Raw genomic sequence first — 18,182 nt, 5'->3', positions numbered from 1 at the left:
AATCCCTGGGTTGGGAAGGTACCCTGGAGAAGGAAATGGCAACCCACTCCAGTATTCTTGCCTGGAAAATCCCATGGACGGCGGAGCCTGGTAGGGTACCATCAGTGGGGTCGCAGAGTCAGACACGACTGAGCGAATTCACTTTCACTTCACTCACTTTCACTTTTCAGGCTTGAAAAATAGATTTTTCAAGTTTTAATAAAAAGTAATATTACACATGTTGAATTGTTAGGAAGTAAAAAGGGAGAAACTTAAATGTGGAAATTGTTTTTCTTCCTTAGTCATTACCTTAAGCAAACAGGTGAAAGGAGAATTGACTATGGTTTAGAATGAATTAACAGCTACAGTGCTTAATCCAGTGGAGTTGCAGACATATAATTTTCAGCAATTAGTTTTCACCTTTTATTTTCACCATGCTGGGAAAAAATTCTGCCTTTCCTTAATGACTTAAGATTCTCATTTGGAATACTAGTAGATTAAGAGATATCTGTTTAATAGCTTTTCTACCATGAGACATTTTAAAAGTTAAACATTTTCCAGTTTTTATCATCCTTACTGAGTGAATATAAGTTATTATCTCTTATTATGAAAAAGGGGTGCCTTTTGAGAGGGAGAATAAAGTGTTTGCTTAAAATGACTTAAAAATCTGTACCTAGGCATCTGGTGTCTGATCCACTCCAAAGACCTGAAGAAAGGCATTCCCGAACAGCAGAGCCCACAAGCATGAATCCTGAATCACAGGTAAAGATGGCTGTTGAGCCATATGAAGTCTGAGTTCCAATCTTATTTCCATTGGGAGGGGTTGGGAGTTCTCCACAGGAAATAACTTGAAAACAATAACATAATAAAAAATCCTAAAGATACAGTCAACACAAACATAACAAAATCATGTTTTCAACATTCTGAATTCCTATGATTTGACCATTAAAATTGACAATTAAATATGACAATTAAACTTGATATTTGCAAAACATGCTTGAAAGATCATGACAGTATAGAGAAAATAAATGACATAATTTAACATTTTTCTCCTTTGAGTTCCCATGTAATGTAATAAAGTCGCTCTGTCTTGTCTCAGACAAGAATTCTGAGGAAGTCTGTGGAATTCTCCAGGCCACAATACTGGAGTGGGTAGCTATTCCTTTCTCCAGGAGATCTTCACAACCCAAGGATTGAACCCAGGTGTCCCACATTGCCAGTGGATTCTTTATCAGCCGAGCCACCAGGGAAGTAACAGTGACATGGGATGACATATGATTTTGTTTGTGTTTTTTGCTTAGCCAACCTGGTCACTCAACAGGTTGTGGTGAAAAAAAAAAAAAATAGCAATACTAAAGGTAGGATCATTTATTAGCCCAAAGTCTTTCTCTGATTTATCAGTAACTTTAATGAGATTCCAGAGCCCATAAACAGCTAAATAAAAATTTACAGCTAGCAGTTTAAATCCAGAATTGAATAAGTAACCACCAGCCTTTATCTGGCTCCAGGTCTGGCTTTCATCTCTAGGCTTTAGGAGACTATTGGATAGACAAATAGAAAATTTGCAAACTTTGAAAAATTACATGTAGAATTTAAGATATATTCATTGTTTTGAATTAATCCCCCAAACAATCCTTTGCGGTAGCTATAATATTTATTAGGGTTAATAACACTGATATTTATAATATTTTAATGTAAAAAATGAATAAATGAAGGACCAGAAAAAAATTCTGTTCTTTCCATTTTTCTCTATTAACTGTAATTCTTAGGTTCTGATTTTTGCTCCACTCTTACTTCTGGGCAGGAACTTGATCTTATGTAGAACTTAATATAAGAATATAAGAACTATATAATATAGACTATTATATAGTCCTATATAATAAAGGACAGAACACAAAGAAACCAGACAAATATTTGTTCAATGTTTGATATAACGAATGCTGCTGTTATACATTTTTTCTTAGCTCTTTGAAATATCCTTATCCCATGTGTCCTTTTAATGAATTTAAAATGGAAGAACAATGATACCAGAGAAAGGGAAAGATCTTGGGTGAAAAACCTAAAAGAATAAGGCAAAATTTACAAATACATATGCTATAGTTTTAGAATATATAACTTATACATGGATTTTGAGATTTAATTCATCAATGATTATAAAAACAGCAACCCCAAGATTCTTTACTTATATGGAGATTAACAAATAAATCAAATATTCATAAGTAAATTATTATTAGGTACTTGTATACTTACTATATATAGTTATCTGTTAAGAGGTATCTGTTACGTTAAATATTTTAGTCACCATAATCCATTTAGATGTCAGATGTTTTTATTAGTTTATTTCTAAATTATGTGTCTATATCATAAATGCCATGGCGGATTCATGTTGATGTATGGCAAAACCAACACAATATTGTAAAGTAATTAGCCTCTAATTAAAATAAATAAATTTAATTTAAAAAATTGTGATGAACATGAAATAAAAGGATGAATTTTCAGCTTAGCATATTTCCTGGCACTAAGTAAATACCCAATAAATGTAGTAAAGAAAGTTCAAGATATTTCCACTGATTTTTCCATGTTCAGCTAGCTTATCTACTTTACACACTGGACATTTATAGTGATATTATAAGAAAGCATGAAAATAGAATGACTCAAATGTTCAATTTGATTCAATAAATGTTTACTGAATTTCTGCTATGAACAGGTTCTAGCTGGTATTTTCAACATGTAACACCAGTAAATCATACATAGTAAGTATCAGATAGGTATTACTGTGGGTTTCTCTGGTGGCTCAGTGGTAAAGAATCTGCCTGCCAATGCAGGAGACATGGTTTCAATCTCTGATCTGGGAAGAACTTACGGAGAAGGAAATAACAAGCCACTCTAGTATTCTTGCCTGGGAAATCCATGGACAGAGAAATCCATGAACAGCCTGGCAGGCTACAGTCCATGAGGTCACAAAGAACTGGACATAACAATTGAACAACAACAACAAGGTATAATTTGCTAGTCTAAGAAACAGAATAAACATCATACAACACCAAAAGGCAGAGGTTTTCATTAGAATCCTTGGGTTGAAGCCCAATTCTCCACCATTTATAGGCTCTATGACTTAACATAACATGATTAAATTCTTGGGCACAGTTCCATCTTTAGTAAAATAAATATAATAATATCAACTGAATGGGAACTAAGGTATAATTGAAATAATACATGTAAAGGGCTAAGATCAGTGCATAGTTGTTTTAATAAATGATAGACCTAGAATCTAAGCAAAGGATATCTGAACCCAAGGACTCTGTTTTTAATAAGCATTTACAAATATAAAAACAGTTACAAAGTTTTTAAGATGACTTGAGAATCAATCATTTTTAATTAATATTACCTCATTCTTGTTCTAGAGTGTGTAGAGAAGTGATCAAGTAATTTATTCACCAAGGACTGCTTATGAAATAAGTTTAATGGAATGTATACTTACTTTGGCAATATGGTCTTTCATTTCTCCAACTCCAGGTACCATTAGGAAGACATTCAATAGAAGCAGGACCTAATCCATGATAACCAGGATCACAGCTGAAAACTACTTTGGTTTTGTATTCGTAATGGGAACCATTCACAATTCTCCATCTTCCATGTTCCAAAGTAAAGGAATTGATACTTGGACATGTAACAACTATACAAAAACCAAGATAAATACTATTAAGTCAGTCATGTCTGTTTTACTTAATTATGTCTCATGTCTATTCCATTCTTAGTTCATCACTTCCTTACTTCCTTCACTCTTGTGCCATAAAAAGTCTTTAGTAATTTTTTTTTCATGCTAATCTTTCCCTCAGCTCTATGGTATTATTGGAAGTTTCTTGAACATGTCATGCTATTTCACAGTTGAAAGTATTTGTACACATTGTTCCATTTACCTAGAATCTCTATTACTGACTATATATTTTGAGAAAATCTGTTTTATGAGAATCATCTTTTTATGCAAGACTTGTGATATTGAGGTGGAAATTGTTAGGCAGTCAGTGTAGGGTCAGAGGCTCTGTTCTTTTCTAATTTCAATTTTAATTCTCTCATATGAATGTTTTGCTTCACTAGCCTAAAGCCATAGTTGCTCCGTTTCCAGGCATTCAGAGGAATGTCTACCTAGTCTGGAGGGTCATAAAACATGCAGACTCAGGACAAGACCAATATTAATTGATGTCCAGTTCATCAAGAAGAAAAACTCCAGGTGGACCATTAACTCTTAAACATACATTTGGTCCATAAATAATTGTCTGAGGTCCTCAGAAAGAGTCAATGGATGCATCATAGTGTCTGGAGACACTGAGAAAATGGGGGACCCAAAAAAGCCATAAAAATGACAAACTGGACATGGCAACATTTAAACTGATTGGTCAGAGATTACACACATCTGGCCTTGAGCCAACCAAAACTGAACAGATTAATTCTAATGAAGATACAAACTGCTGTTATTCACGCCTTTTGGGGGCTCTTTACCCCCTCTCAGTGTCTATGCTAAGAACTTTATATTTCTGTCCTTTAAAATAAACTTTGCCTGCGTGAGTGTTTGAGTTTTCAGTATTCACTCTTTTGCTGAATGAACAGAACTCAGTTCCCAGTGTCAATATAAACTTCAGCTAATTCAAAAGTTGCTCATCATAAGTAAATGCATTACTAGACACTTACGTTAAGATTTCAAATAATTTAACAATCCCATTTTAAATGAAATCACAGCTAAGTCGAAATGTCAGTACTAAAAGAGAATAAATAAGTGTTTTATAGAGAAAAATTAAAAACCTTAAACACATTTCCAATCCTTTTGCTATCAAATATTTTATGTGAATTATTTTCAATAACCATTATATAATATTATTTTACCTATTACAGTATTAATGACAGCAATGAGAAATATTCTAAATGTAAGCTCTATGAAGAATTTTGACAATTATTAAAAAGTTTGGATCATCTCAACAGCATCATTTATGTTTATAAAAGCCAGAACTGAATGTATTAAATATAATTTAATTCATGCAAACTTAAACATTTTTTTCAAAAGGCCTATGTATTGAAAACATGCTGACTGATGGATGCCTTTCTACAAAGTAAATAAAAATTTTTATGTAAAATAAAATGTCACTTTATTCTCTTGACATATATATTCTAGAGCTTCTGAAAATGAGTAAAAAGTCCTTACACTATATTCTAGTTCTTTATAGCACAAGACAGCTTAATTTTATTTCTTAGACATCACTTCAGGGAAGAGCTCTACAATTTGGTACATAAAGTTTTAAATCATATAAGATACCAGTAGAAACACAAGTGATGAAATTTCCTTGACATACATACCAACACAACGAGGGGTCTTGTTATGATTGCTCCAAGTTCCATCTGATTGACATATGGCCGTGGTAAGTTCCTTAGATGACAATTTATATCCATCATTACAAAAATAGGTAACTCGAGTTCCTACCAAGTAGTCTGTTGTGAGTATTCCTCCATTTGTTGGAGCTTTAGGAATCCCACAGGAAATTGCTAAATTAAATACATACATAAAAGACCAAAGAAGCAGAAAAATAATTAGCTGTCTCATTAACTGTAAAGCACATAAAACTATTTGGAATTTTATTAATTCCTCTGAAACAATTTCAGAATATCTCCCCAAAAAGCTTCTCTGAGCTATAACATTTTCTGAATCATTTATTTCAAACTCTTGTTGAAAGTGCTTTTAAATTGGGGAATCCATACATTATTAATGCTTTCTTTCTTAGTTTCTTACTGAGTTTCTTGTCAGTGTGTGCATGATTATCAGCATGTTTATAGATTATATAAGAAGGCAAGGTAGGTAAATATAGATTTGTATTAGTGCTAACTCATGTCTGGGCCTATCAAACTGGCTCTATTCAATTTGACTAAAGAGTTTACAGGTGGTGATAACCAATACTCATGAGGATTTGGGGCAGGAGGAAAACAGAAGTTTTTACCTGGAGGCTGGATATTACCTTATCTTAGGTCCAAACTCTATGTGCTTAAGTACCATTCATGGAATACGACGTGTATGGATATGTCTAATAAATACAGGGCCAGGACTTACTGTTCTCAGTGTAGCTTGGATATTTCTGCATTTTGCTGATATGTCTTTGATGTCTTGATTTTTATTTACAATAAATCTAATTTACATGAACGTTAGTTTTACCATAAGGTGTTATTTACAGTATAGATTTGTATTTAAATAGTTTATTATATATAAGATATTTTCACATAAGTTAAAATGTCTATACAGAAGTCCCCTGAAGTCAGTTGCTTTCAATCGGTGCTCTACATGTCCACAATTGCATCTCCAAAAAGAAAAAAAAATAAACTTTCAAAGAATATATTTGGCAGACAAACCCTAAATGAGATTCTCTGTATCTTTTATATAATATTCAGTATAAAGATTCATACATCTATCTGCAGAAAGATTAATATATTTGAATATAGGTATAGACTTGAACCAACTGGAGTTATTTATGACATCTGGTCATAAAATTTCTCATTTCTGAAATAGCTCATTTTATTGTTTTTACATAAGACATTTTGGACTTGTAACTATATTTTTCTCATATGAAAAGAACAGAAAAATGTGAGTTTCGTTGGAATATTTATAAAAGTTGTATTCTATTTACCTGTCTCTCATTTCAACCTAAAATTATTTCTGCTTCTCTTATAAAGCCCTTCACTTAGGTGTTTAATTTTGATTAATCCATGCAAATTGACTACAAGGTAAAAAAAAAAAAAAGTAATCTTAGCTAAACCTATAAAAAAATTCTCAAAATTAAATGGCAGACCCCCTACTGTTGAATAGTTTGATCTTTTGTAATTTGATAACTTATAAATTATAAACAGAAAAGTAATTTTGATTTAATAAATTATATAAGCAATCTCATATAATTATGTTATTATCCCAGCTATCTAATTATAGACCTCTAAAATAGTGTTCCAAACATAAATCATTCCCTGATGTCTATTAAAGCAATGTTAGTATTTCCACTTAGGACTTCTGGGAATTTCAATTTTTAACAAACCATACCCACTAAATCCCTGCTGAAGACTGTTAACTGCACATTGTTGGGATGGTGTAGGTTAAACTTATAGTAAAGTAACAGTGAAATTTAAATAGTATAGATTTCATATACATGGTTAGTATAAAATGACTATATTTCAGAACTGAAAAAAAAGACAACATACTAAAACGATAGAACAAATGTGCCTGTTCTTAAATGTTACAATTTAAGTTCTTAGCTAAAAATGAAAAACAAAGTTCAGAAGAATCTTCATCACTGAGTGATCGTCAGAGGCTTCTCTCCAAGAGCTCTCAAAAAGCACAAATTAAAAGTAAAAACAGGAAATATAAAGTGACTGTTTCTGCATAACCCTGTACTGTTGCAGCCTGGCGGAGCAGAGACCAGAACCTGCCACATGACTCGAGGGTGCGGCAAACTGCGCCCTCCTGATTGTCCTCCTAAGCATGTCCACCGGACATACTAGGGACAGGACCTGCTTTCTGCTCCGCTTCACTGCCTGCCCCTGCGGCCGTCCCCATGGACACAAAACAAGATGTCCCTGATTAACAGAAGAGCCTTAACTTTACTCCTTCTTTATGGTGTGCTGATCAAACTCCCCAGAATAGCTATTTCCTAATGATCTCATATGACTTCTACCAGTAAAAGTGCGGGCTGAAAGGAGTCATTTTGTCTTCCCGCCATAGAGAGCGGGAGGGCCCCCTGACTCGCTGCATGCCAAGTTATCTGTCTGTCGTTTCATTAGGCGCTCACCCCGTTTCAAGTCTTTCTCACCCGCTGTGCTGGACACGGCACTGTACAACACTCAATTGTGTAGAGGGATGATAATGATTTAATTCAAGGGGTCAATAATGATCAGTCGATATACAGACAAATAAAACACCTAACTAAACCCAAATAGAGACAACAGAATACTTTTTCTATCTTTAACTATGTTCACATTGTCTAACCACAGCTCAAGTAAAAGAGACAAGAAGAATAAAAATGACTGAAGAATGCAAAACAAATTTGGAACAACAACATCAAAAAACTGTATTGTGTATATAGCTCTTTCCAATGATATTTAGCCATTTCATTTTAATTAGTTATATCCAAACACAGGTCACATACAATAAAATTTTTTTATAAAATAATTAATCTTTTAAATTTGTTGCAGTGAAAATCAAGGGTCAATTTTGGAAATGATTCTTCAAGTTATTAATACAAATATTTTATCACTTTGCTATGTAAAATGTCTTTTTTTAGCTATATTTTGATTTATCTTTTGTAATTATAGAAAAATTTCAAGTCAAGAACAGTAAAAACGGCTCTATATATAAACGTCATATTATATACCAAAAAATCCATGAAATTATAATGTTAACATTACAAAACAATGTCAAAATTTCAGAAAGTTCAGTATAATTTTTTATTTTAACCAATAGTTAACTGTTTTCACTAAAGTTTTCTTAAAGATTAATTATATACATGAATAATTCTTGATAACTGATATTTAATTGTTCAAAGTTCAGAACATTTAAATGTTTATTTTAAATCCATATGAAATACTAGAAATGTATAAATACATTTACTATTCATTGGTTAAAGAAAAGCAGTTTTGACAGTTTATTAAATGTATCTATTCTATAAGAAGTCAGTGCCTTCAGTGTTGGTAACCCACTATCTAATAAGTAATTAATGTTTCTGCATCAATAAAACAAACAGTTTTTCAGTTCTCATTGTTTTCCATATATCTATGAAAGCTATATTTTCATGAATTAGAGATCACAATTTAACAAGTGAACCATTTCAGTTACCTGGTAATATCAAATCTTTATTCATTTCAACTTGCTGTTATTAAATTTTAAATTTTAATTGATTTGCTTTATATTTTATTTTTTATATAAATTGCCTTCAATAGGTAAATTAGAGGTAACACCCATTATTTATTAAAAGTGCTTTGCATTTTTAATGTAAGGGTTCACAGTTGTTATATATGCTTTCATATGCTGGGTAAAATAAATCAAATATAAATTTAAATTTGATATTGCAAAATAATGTGATATGTTTAAGACTGTCAAAGTCCAATGACATTACATCTTCCTGTGGAACTGTTAAACTTGTCTTTATGACTATACCTAGTAAGAGACTCAACTACTTTTTAAAAACATTTTTGGACCTAGTCCAAAGCTCTAAAATATGCCATTTGCTGATTTGTCATTGTTTTGCATTGCAAGATCAATGCTCAGAGTGTGCTTTGATTTTTAACAAAATGAAAGTCATTTCTGTCAAGTTAGCTAAACAGTGAAGAAAAAATAATGTGGTCATTGGCTACATTTTCCATTTTCTTTTACATTTGTTACACTGAGAACACATGTTTGCATACTTGAGAATGAATGTTTTCAGTGACCTTGGCCATCTTTTCCTCTCTTTTCTCTCGCAGATTCCACACTAACACAAAATCCAGCTCCAGGTCATTCATTTCTGACAGCTAAGTGACGGGATGGTAGATGTATGAGTAGAGTATGCATATAAGTGGAGAGAGTAAAGACATAAATCACATAACAACAAATGAAGCATTATAAAACAATGTGTCACATGCTCCTCAAATTTATCAGCCTGTGTTTTCAAGCCTTATTTTCCTTAGAGATGTCTATAACATGCTTCTGAATGTTTATAATTTTAGAAGTTTCAGCAATCTAAATGAAAAAGCTAAATGAGGTTAATCTTTTATCAATGGGCCATTTTTGGTTAATATACTTCACCTTGACAAGCAGGGACCGGTGCATCCCATGCATGATACCCATAGGAAGACTTTCTGCACACAGCACTGCTTTTCCCGACAAGTCGGAATCCTCGATCACAGGCCCAGCGGACCACACTATTTAGCTGTCCTCCTGTTTGACTGATAATGTATCCATGAGGCGGGGATTCTGGTGTACTACAGTAGAAAGCTTTTTTAAAAGAAAATTAAAATCACTGTATAACTAATGAATCAGAAACTCTTTACAATCCAGTTATTAAAAATATAATAATACTAGTTCATAAAAACTGGTCAATTCAACTGCCATCTAGGTGAATTTTACTTCATATGGACATTATATTATTTGCCATCCACTTGACAATCTATTGACACAACCTTTAGGATACATAACTATTTCTGGACTTTTTAAAATTCTTATCGTCACTGAAGATGTCTCCTAAGTTGAAATACATTATACTTTTGTAACACCCTGAAGGTTCAAAAGCCATACAAATAGTTCATTGACTTTTGGAATGGTATTATTTCCTGTCGTTTGAAAGGCCTATATGCCACAGTTTGGGTAGAAATATTTTAAAGCATGTATCTACATGTCACTTTGAAATTATCTCCAGACACCTATGTCATGTTAGGGCATGCATTTCATTTTGGTGGATGTCTAAAATAGACCCCTCCACATTTCATAATCTTCTTTCCCAGTTTATTAAAGAGTTTCCATGCTGTCAAGAGTGCTTACATATGGTGATAAAAAATGCCAATAAAATAAAACTTTTTTCATCTGCTGAAGTCTGAAATGTCAAAAGATAATGTCAACTGGCTTTTTTATATACATGTACTTTTGAGACTATTCAGCCTGGCAGGATCCATTTACCCTTTGAAACTTCAATGTATTCATCTGAGAAAAAAATGAGACTTTAGGGGTAAATAGTAAGAAAGAGATGGACTTGGAATATATGTGTCATAACCTGTCATTTTCTAAAGGCAAAATATGTACTCAATATGTCAAGTCATTCTTAGGGCTAAAAATGATGTTTCCATTATATTTATGTCCAACTTTGTCATGAAGATCAACATAAATAAGTCTTTAATATAGTCTTTAATATGGTGAATCTAATGTTTATAATTGTTGGATTTAAATGGTTTCCCTTTAAGTTATTATCATCATTAAAAATACAACTTAATGTTCTGACTTTTTAAATAGTCTGGGCACAGCTTTAGTAAAAAGATATATATAAAGTTCATACGATAGAAACTTTGATTCAAATGTGAAAATGTATTAAGAATGACTTGGGTACATATTTCAGTCTTTAAATATTTCTCCTTTGTATGCTTAATAATATTTCAAACAATGGATATTTATTATAGGATAAAAATTATAAATACGCTATCATGTAATGTCAGTAACAACTTACCTCTAATATGGAAAAGACACATTGTTGACAAACTATCATCTTATAATTTAAAAATCAAAGTAGACAAAAAATATTATATTTCTATATTTTATACTATATATGCAAATTTATATAAATGAGTAAAATTCAACAGTTTACCTTTAAAACTAGAATCAAATTTATTTAAATTTATGTCTACAATTGTGTCAGAATAATTTATAAAGTATTTAAGAAAGTAATTTTCAGTAGAGCTGATTTGCAATGATCCATGGCTTCAGAAGACATGATCTGAACACTAAATAAAGAGATGACTGATTGGTTCTGAAGTGTTTTGTTCCTGAGCACATACCCATGGCCTCTGACATGACTTAGGATGGTAATAAAGAAAAGGGATATAATCTTTGCATAATGCAAAACCATGTATACTTATTCAACAGGAAAATTTGGGTTCAGTATCAGTAGACTTCATGAACAGGAAGGCATATAGAAAAAGCTATTTCATCATGATATTAAGAAGAATTTTCAGCCCTCATCTTTTTCACTATTACTCAGTGAAAAGCAATGATGAAAAAACAATTTTTTAAAAACTAAAGGTTTTTAAGTGATCTATTTATCATTTTGTATTTTAATATTTAAAATATTTTAGCAAGTATCATAAATCAGTGGGCAATGATGAAAACAAAGGTTTTTACAAGTGTATGTTTATCTTTTGTTTAAACTTATTAAAGGAGTTATTTATATATTAAATAGATCAAATACACACAATTGAGCAACACTATTATTTTTTGAGTGTTCAAGGGAAACCTGTCTTGGGAAAATAAGCACTTAAAGTATCAACATTTATAATTAACTTAAGTCATAAATACTTTAAGCGCTTTTAATTATTTCAAATATCATGTGATAGACATAGTACTGTTTATCACTATAATAAGGAAACAGAGGGACAGAAATGTTATATAAATAACTCAAGAAACATCAATAGAGGAATTATGATTCAGATTTATACCTAACTGAATAGTATTTGTGTCTGTGCTCCTTAATCACAACCATACTGAGGATGCAGGTGAGATTTGCACTGAAGTTATAAGTATCACATACCTATATATCTTATCCGGAAGCCTTTTTTGTTATTGCCATGATCTGCTGACCACTGAAGGAATACTTCATGACCATTGCTTGTTATATTAAAGGCAGATGAATAATCCCCACTGAGTGAAACAAGCACTGGACTTTGAATATTTGGTCCTTCAGAAAGAAAATAATAGAATTTAGATATAACTGAGCAATTTCTGTTTAGTATTTCATATATTTAGAATGGTATTAAATATGGTGAAATTCATCCAGGACCGATTTACTTCATAAACAATAACTTAACATAATGTGTTTGTTTATACATTTTAATTCCATAGCTAAAGCAGCTACAATTCATAACAAAATGATCAAGCTAAGTGCAATTTTCATATGGTATATAGGTAAGTTTGATGTTGCTACTTCTAAAATTATCCTTAAGATAAAATAAAGTCATATAGGCAGTTGTTTGCATTGAAGGCCTGAATGTATACTTAGAGCATTTGAATTGAATTTGTGAATATCCAATAAATATAACCTATGGTTACCATCATACACCTGAAGAACATCAAATTCTTTTTCTGTCTGGAAGAATTCTACAAACATGCTGATGTTATATCCTTTTTCCACAGAAATGCTCCAGGCACACATTTGAAGATTTGGGTAACTGTCAGGATATCCAGGGCTCAATATGACTCCCGTGGAATCCAGGCGTAATTCATTGGCGGGACAGAGAACTGTCAGAAAAAATGAATCATTAGATAATGCTCATGTTTCAGACTTAAGTGAAAACTGCATTTTAAATACTGGATATTCTGTTTCTATGTTAAATAACAATAAAGGAAACAATACTTTGAACTATGTGTATAAAATGACAACTTGTATAGTAAGCTTGCAGTTCAAAAAATGAAGCAATGTCCCCAAATTGCATAATATTAATTTCCTTTTTATTACATGGGAGACACATTTTCTTTCTGGATTAATAAATACAAATATATAGATAATTAAAAGATAAGGCATTTACTTCCCTCTCTATCTTTATATTATTTCCCTATCTTTCTTCATCTTCTTATGTTCTTTTCCCTCTGTCTCTTATTTAAGTCCTATTCCTTCTTGACTTTTTCTTTTGTCCTCAAACTTTCATTCACTCAGGTATGTGAGAACAGACAGGAAGTTGCCCTACCTCAGAATATTCATTCCAGACAAAGCTACTTCTCTAATCTCAGGAATATGCTTAAACCACGAGAATTTAAAACAATTTTGGGGTCACCAGTTACCTTTCCAGACCAAAAAGGTAAGACAAAGCATAAGCTGTTCATTTCATAACAATATATCAACTGCATCTCCAAACTATAATACACCAGTAAATTATGACAACATATGATTGTTCTTCAATCAAGTTAATAACTTGAAATAACTTGAGTTAATAAAATCTGCCATAAATTAATATACAGATATTTGAATATTTACTATAGAATATACTATAGCTAATCCAAGAACTGTTTTCTTTCTTTTTTTATTGCTTCTATTTCTCTTATTCAATCTGAGATGTTTGCATCTTGGATGTGATTTCAAAATTAAAAAGTAACAATTCAACAAATAGTATTGGATCATTCTCAGCCTAAAAAGAGAAATCTGATGTTTGCTTTTTACAAAGTGAAAAATATGTAAAATAAACAAATGAACAAAGAAATTTTAAGGTTAGAAATGGAATGGAAAAAAATGAATCAAAGACAAAGATTAATGAATATATCTATGGCATATTGAAATAAAGGATATAGATAATTAAAAGATATGACAAGTAAGTTTTAAGAAAAGGGTTATGTTGTGTGTGCCCAGCTACTGATATTTAATATTTCTGAAATATTTAGCTAGGTGAGTGTTACTGAACATGTCAACCCCTCACTAAAAACCATTTAGCACCTTCAAAGCCTTCAAGGTTAGTCCCTGCATGCCTCTCCAGCTTTGTTTTCTGCTGTTCCTCCTCTGAAACAGAATGCTCCAAACATACTGAATAACCTATAATTTTCTCAATTCAGCATATCTGTTAGTGCTTCTGTTTCAAATGTCCTCCTCTTGTCTGATACACTTGAAATATTTGGGCACCTCAAAACCCAGACCAAGTCTAATCCTCTGTGAAATACTTCCTGAATTTCTCCTCCATTAGTCCAAGCAGAACTGCTTATTTCCTTCTTGGCGCCTCTTAATGTATGCTTCTATTATTGCAGTTAGTTAATTTTATGGCTATAATTTCTTTGCTTTTTAAACTTTCTTCTTAGGCTATTGTTATAGAAAAGCAAGTGTATGTCTTAATGGTCCCAATGTTTTCGACTGAACAAATATTCCATATTACATTTGAAAAACTGAGACAATTCAATATAACTTACTGTAAATACTAAAATTAACCTATTCTCATACTAACCAATACAAAGCAAGAATATACTGTTAAGCACTTTCTGTGTATTATATCACTGATTTGCCACCACAACTTTAAGAAGTGTATACAATTTTTCCCCTTTATACATGTTTTAGTTTCTAAGTCCTGTCTGACTCTGCAACCCCATGGACTCTAGCCCACCAAGATCTTCCATCCATGCAATTTTCCAGGCAAGAATACTGGAATGGGTTCCATTTCCTTCTCTACGGCAACTTCCCAACCCAGGAATCAAACCTATGCCTCATGCGTTGGCAGGTGGATTCTTTATTGTTGAGCCACCAGGGAAGCCTTAATCACTTATTATATTCCATTTATATTAAACCCTTTGAAGAACATCATATTTAGAAATGCTTTCCATGTTTTAAGTGTGATATAAAGAACTAAAGAGGATCCAGGGAGGAATAACAAAAGTGATGTAGCCTCTTTTATGAGAAGTGAAAAAGTAAAATAATTTAAAATAAATTAATAAAAACAGTATAGATTAGTTACAACAGATTCCAAACGAATGGCAATTGTTTATCAGGATTGTGAATTAATTCAATTGAAGAAAAAAAAAATATTTTTTTTTTTTGCCATACTGTGTGGCAGGATCTCATTTCCCCAGATCAAACCTCTTCCCGTGCATTGGGAACATGGAATCTTAGCCACTGGACCCAGGAAGTCCCTAAACAAATATTTAAAATCAGATTTTTTTGCCTAAGTGTTAGGTCAATTAATTAATATAGCAACTCTGTCTAAACTCATTCTGAGGGATAATTAACTTTAGCTAGTACCCATAGTGTTATTATGAAACAAACACAGATTGTCTCCTTTTCTGTATTCTCCACAGCAGATTAAATAGGAGGAGACACACTTACCACAGGAAATTCTGATTTTAGAAATAAGATATTGAAAGTCTTGAGATATGAGGGACTCAAATAACCAGGTTAACAAAATTGTTTTTTTTAATTAAAAATAATGCTGAATTTGGATCTAGATATAAATAAGAAGTATTGCTCTCTAAGAGCTCACAATTAAGTTATATATTGGGTCAAGGAAGAAATCTTGATATATAATTGCTTGTTCATTCAGCAATATAGATGATAGACTTCAGAATTAACAACCAACCCTAAGATGGCCTACAAAATCATTGATTAAGATCAAGGGAAATTCTTATACTGGTGCTGGTTATACCTCCAAACTCATCTTTTCTTTCTTAATGCTTTAAGAGCCCCTATCTTCTAAGGACTCCATAAAGGTAGAAAAATCAAACATTTCTTCCTACTGATAGCATGTTCGAAATAATAAACAGAATTTTTATTTTATCATTATAAGAGTTAAGATACTGCATGGAAAATTGATTTTTATTTTTCAGGAATAAACCATAGTGAAGGAAGCAATTCAATAAAATCTGGGGAGGGATAATCAAAATCAATTTTACTCAAATTAACCAATATTTATAATTAATTACTATGTAAAAGAAAGAAAGAGAAGTCACTCAGTCATGTCCGACTCTTTGCTACCCCATGGACTGTAGCCTGACTGGCTCTTCCATCCATAGGATTTTCCAGGCAAGAGGTTGTCAGGTGTATTAGGCACTATTATGGCCCTAGGAGCTACACAAGTTAATAATACATGATTCCCAAACATCAAAATCCCAATACATCATTCAAGAGCCATAATGGTCTTGTCCTTGTAACACTGAATTCCTTGAAGTCTGCATCTCACCATCGTTCATTTTTGTGTCTTTGCATATACCTCTGTTTCTTGGCTAACTCTTTTGCTAGCTCAGTTCTACCAAAGTAAGTATCACTGGTTATTTAGAACCAGGACTAAGGGAATAATGCCTCCATCAAGCTTTCCCTCTCATATAAACAGTTTAAAATTATATGATTCTACCTTACCACTGTATGCTACAGCTTATATGGCTGTCATATTCCTTACACCATTTTGCTTTCATAGAAAGGACTATTTACAACTTTTCTTTTGTTTATTCCCTTAGATCTTCATTCTTCATATGTGCTCAATAAAGTTTAATGATTCTAGTGGTTAGAACAGAAGCTACTTACAATCCACATTGGAACCTTTATTTAAAGTGGTTTCTCTTGCTTTCTATCTCCACTTCCAAACCTCACAGCAAAAGTAATTTAAATAAGTTGAACTGACTATGGGATAAACTAGAAAAATTAAACCTCGGATGAATAAACAATGTTTAGTTAAATCTGATAAATAATGGAATGAAAAACAACATATACGAGTAGTATAATTTTTAAATTACTGTCAGTTAAATATATAATAATTATATAAAATAGAGTTTTCTCAATTTTGTTAGTACTGAATTAAACATAAAACAAATACTTAGAAATAAATAATCATAAGAATTGGTACCTTGACAAACGGGAGGTGCTCCATCCATCTGGAGTCGTTCTCCTAATCTGCAGGTCAGAATTGCATTACCAACCAAAGTAAATCCTGGAAGACACTGATATCTAATAATATCACCTATTGAAAAAACAGGCAGAAAGGGCTTCATTAAGCACCAAGGTAATGGTTAAAATAAACAGATGGTTCAGTTATAAAATCTGAATATTTTTTCTTTTGGTTATTTTCAATCAGTATAAAAATTCTATTAGTTGTAAGCAGCAATGACATTCAGAATATTAAACTACTAGTAAGCCATGAGCACTGACCAGTTGGAACTGAAGCCAAGAATAAATACCAGTAAAACTGGTACTGGGGCAATCTGATTATATATAAGCAATACTAGTAAGGAAATAATTTTGTTGGTATGGGTAAGATAGTCATTAAAAGTATATCAAGCAGTTTAAAAGGATTACTAGTTACTGCTATCAAGATTAGTTTCACATTGGTCATTGATATTTTCTTACATTTCTCAACCAAAGTTAATATTAATAGATAATAATGATGAAATTTATTATGTTACATTAAGATGCATTATTTTCTTACATAATTTTTCAAGCTATGAGATATTATTGAGGTTAAATTTCCAGTCAGTGTTAAAAGGACTTTATTTATGATCACATGGAATATAATGAGCTGTTTTCAAGGATATGGAAATCAAATATGTCATCTAATACACCCTGCATATCATTTATTATACATATCAAGTTTATGCCTGAATTTGAAGAACAATAGTTAAGACTACAGTGTTGGAAGGTAGCAAAATAATAACTACCAGAATAGTTATATGGCTCAGATTCCTGTACTGTTTTCTAACTGTACATCCTAAAAATACAGAATTCTTTTTTCTTACCTAACAATACCTTGCCTCTTTTCACTGTTTTCCATTCTTACAAATTCTTAACAATCCCCACCAATCCAGGGAAAGAAGGTTTAAGACAGGCTGCTACTATTCTTTATTTTTATTGATTTTAAGCAAAACCTTTGTTAACAGTATGCTTTCTTTGAAAGTAATTTAAGAGACTTTACCTATTTCAAATTCATCATCTTCTGTCAAAATTTCAGCATTGGGTACGGGTGGTGGAGGTTGACACACTCTTAGTTGA

At 32.0% G+C, this 18,182-nt stretch overlaps 1 protein-coding gene across 1 annotated transcript in view; it reads right to left on the bottom strand.

The window, feature by feature from the left end:
- Window positions 1–18,182, bottom strand: part of CSMD3 (CUB and Sushi multiple domains 3) — a 1,491,512-nt gene that overhangs the window by 90,552 nt on the left and 1,382,778 nt on the right. The window contains exons 47-54 of the mRNA XM_010863441.1: window positions 18,106–18,177; window positions 17,044–17,157; window positions 12,788–12,976; window positions 12,270–12,416; window positions 9,785–9,973; window positions 5,329–5,514; window positions 3,461–3,655; window positions 653–826 (exon numbers count right to left, since the gene is read on the bottom strand). Coding sequence (XP_010861743.1) covers window positions 653–826; window positions 3,461–3,655; window positions 5,329–5,514; window positions 9,785–9,973; window positions 12,270–12,416; window positions 12,788–12,976; window positions 17,044–17,157; window positions 18,106–18,177 — 1,266 coding nt within the window. The remainder of the gene's footprint in view (window positions 1–652; window positions 827–3,460; window positions 3,656–5,328; window positions 5,515–9,784; window positions 9,974–12,269; window positions 12,417–12,787; window positions 12,977–17,043; window positions 17,158–18,105; window positions 18,178–18,182) is intronic.

Source organism: Bison bison, unplaced genomic scaffold, assembly GCF_000754665.1.
Source record: "Bison bison bison isolate TAMUID 2011002044 unplaced genomic scaffold, Bison_UMD1.0 scf7180017864491, whole genome shotgun sequence".
NCBI classification, from domain to species: domain Eukaryota; kingdom Metazoa; phylum Chordata; class Mammalia; order Artiodactyla; family Bovidae; genus Bison; species Bison bison.
Note: the sequence above shows the minus strand (reverse complement) of the source record. Positions and strands in the feature narration are given on the sequence as shown.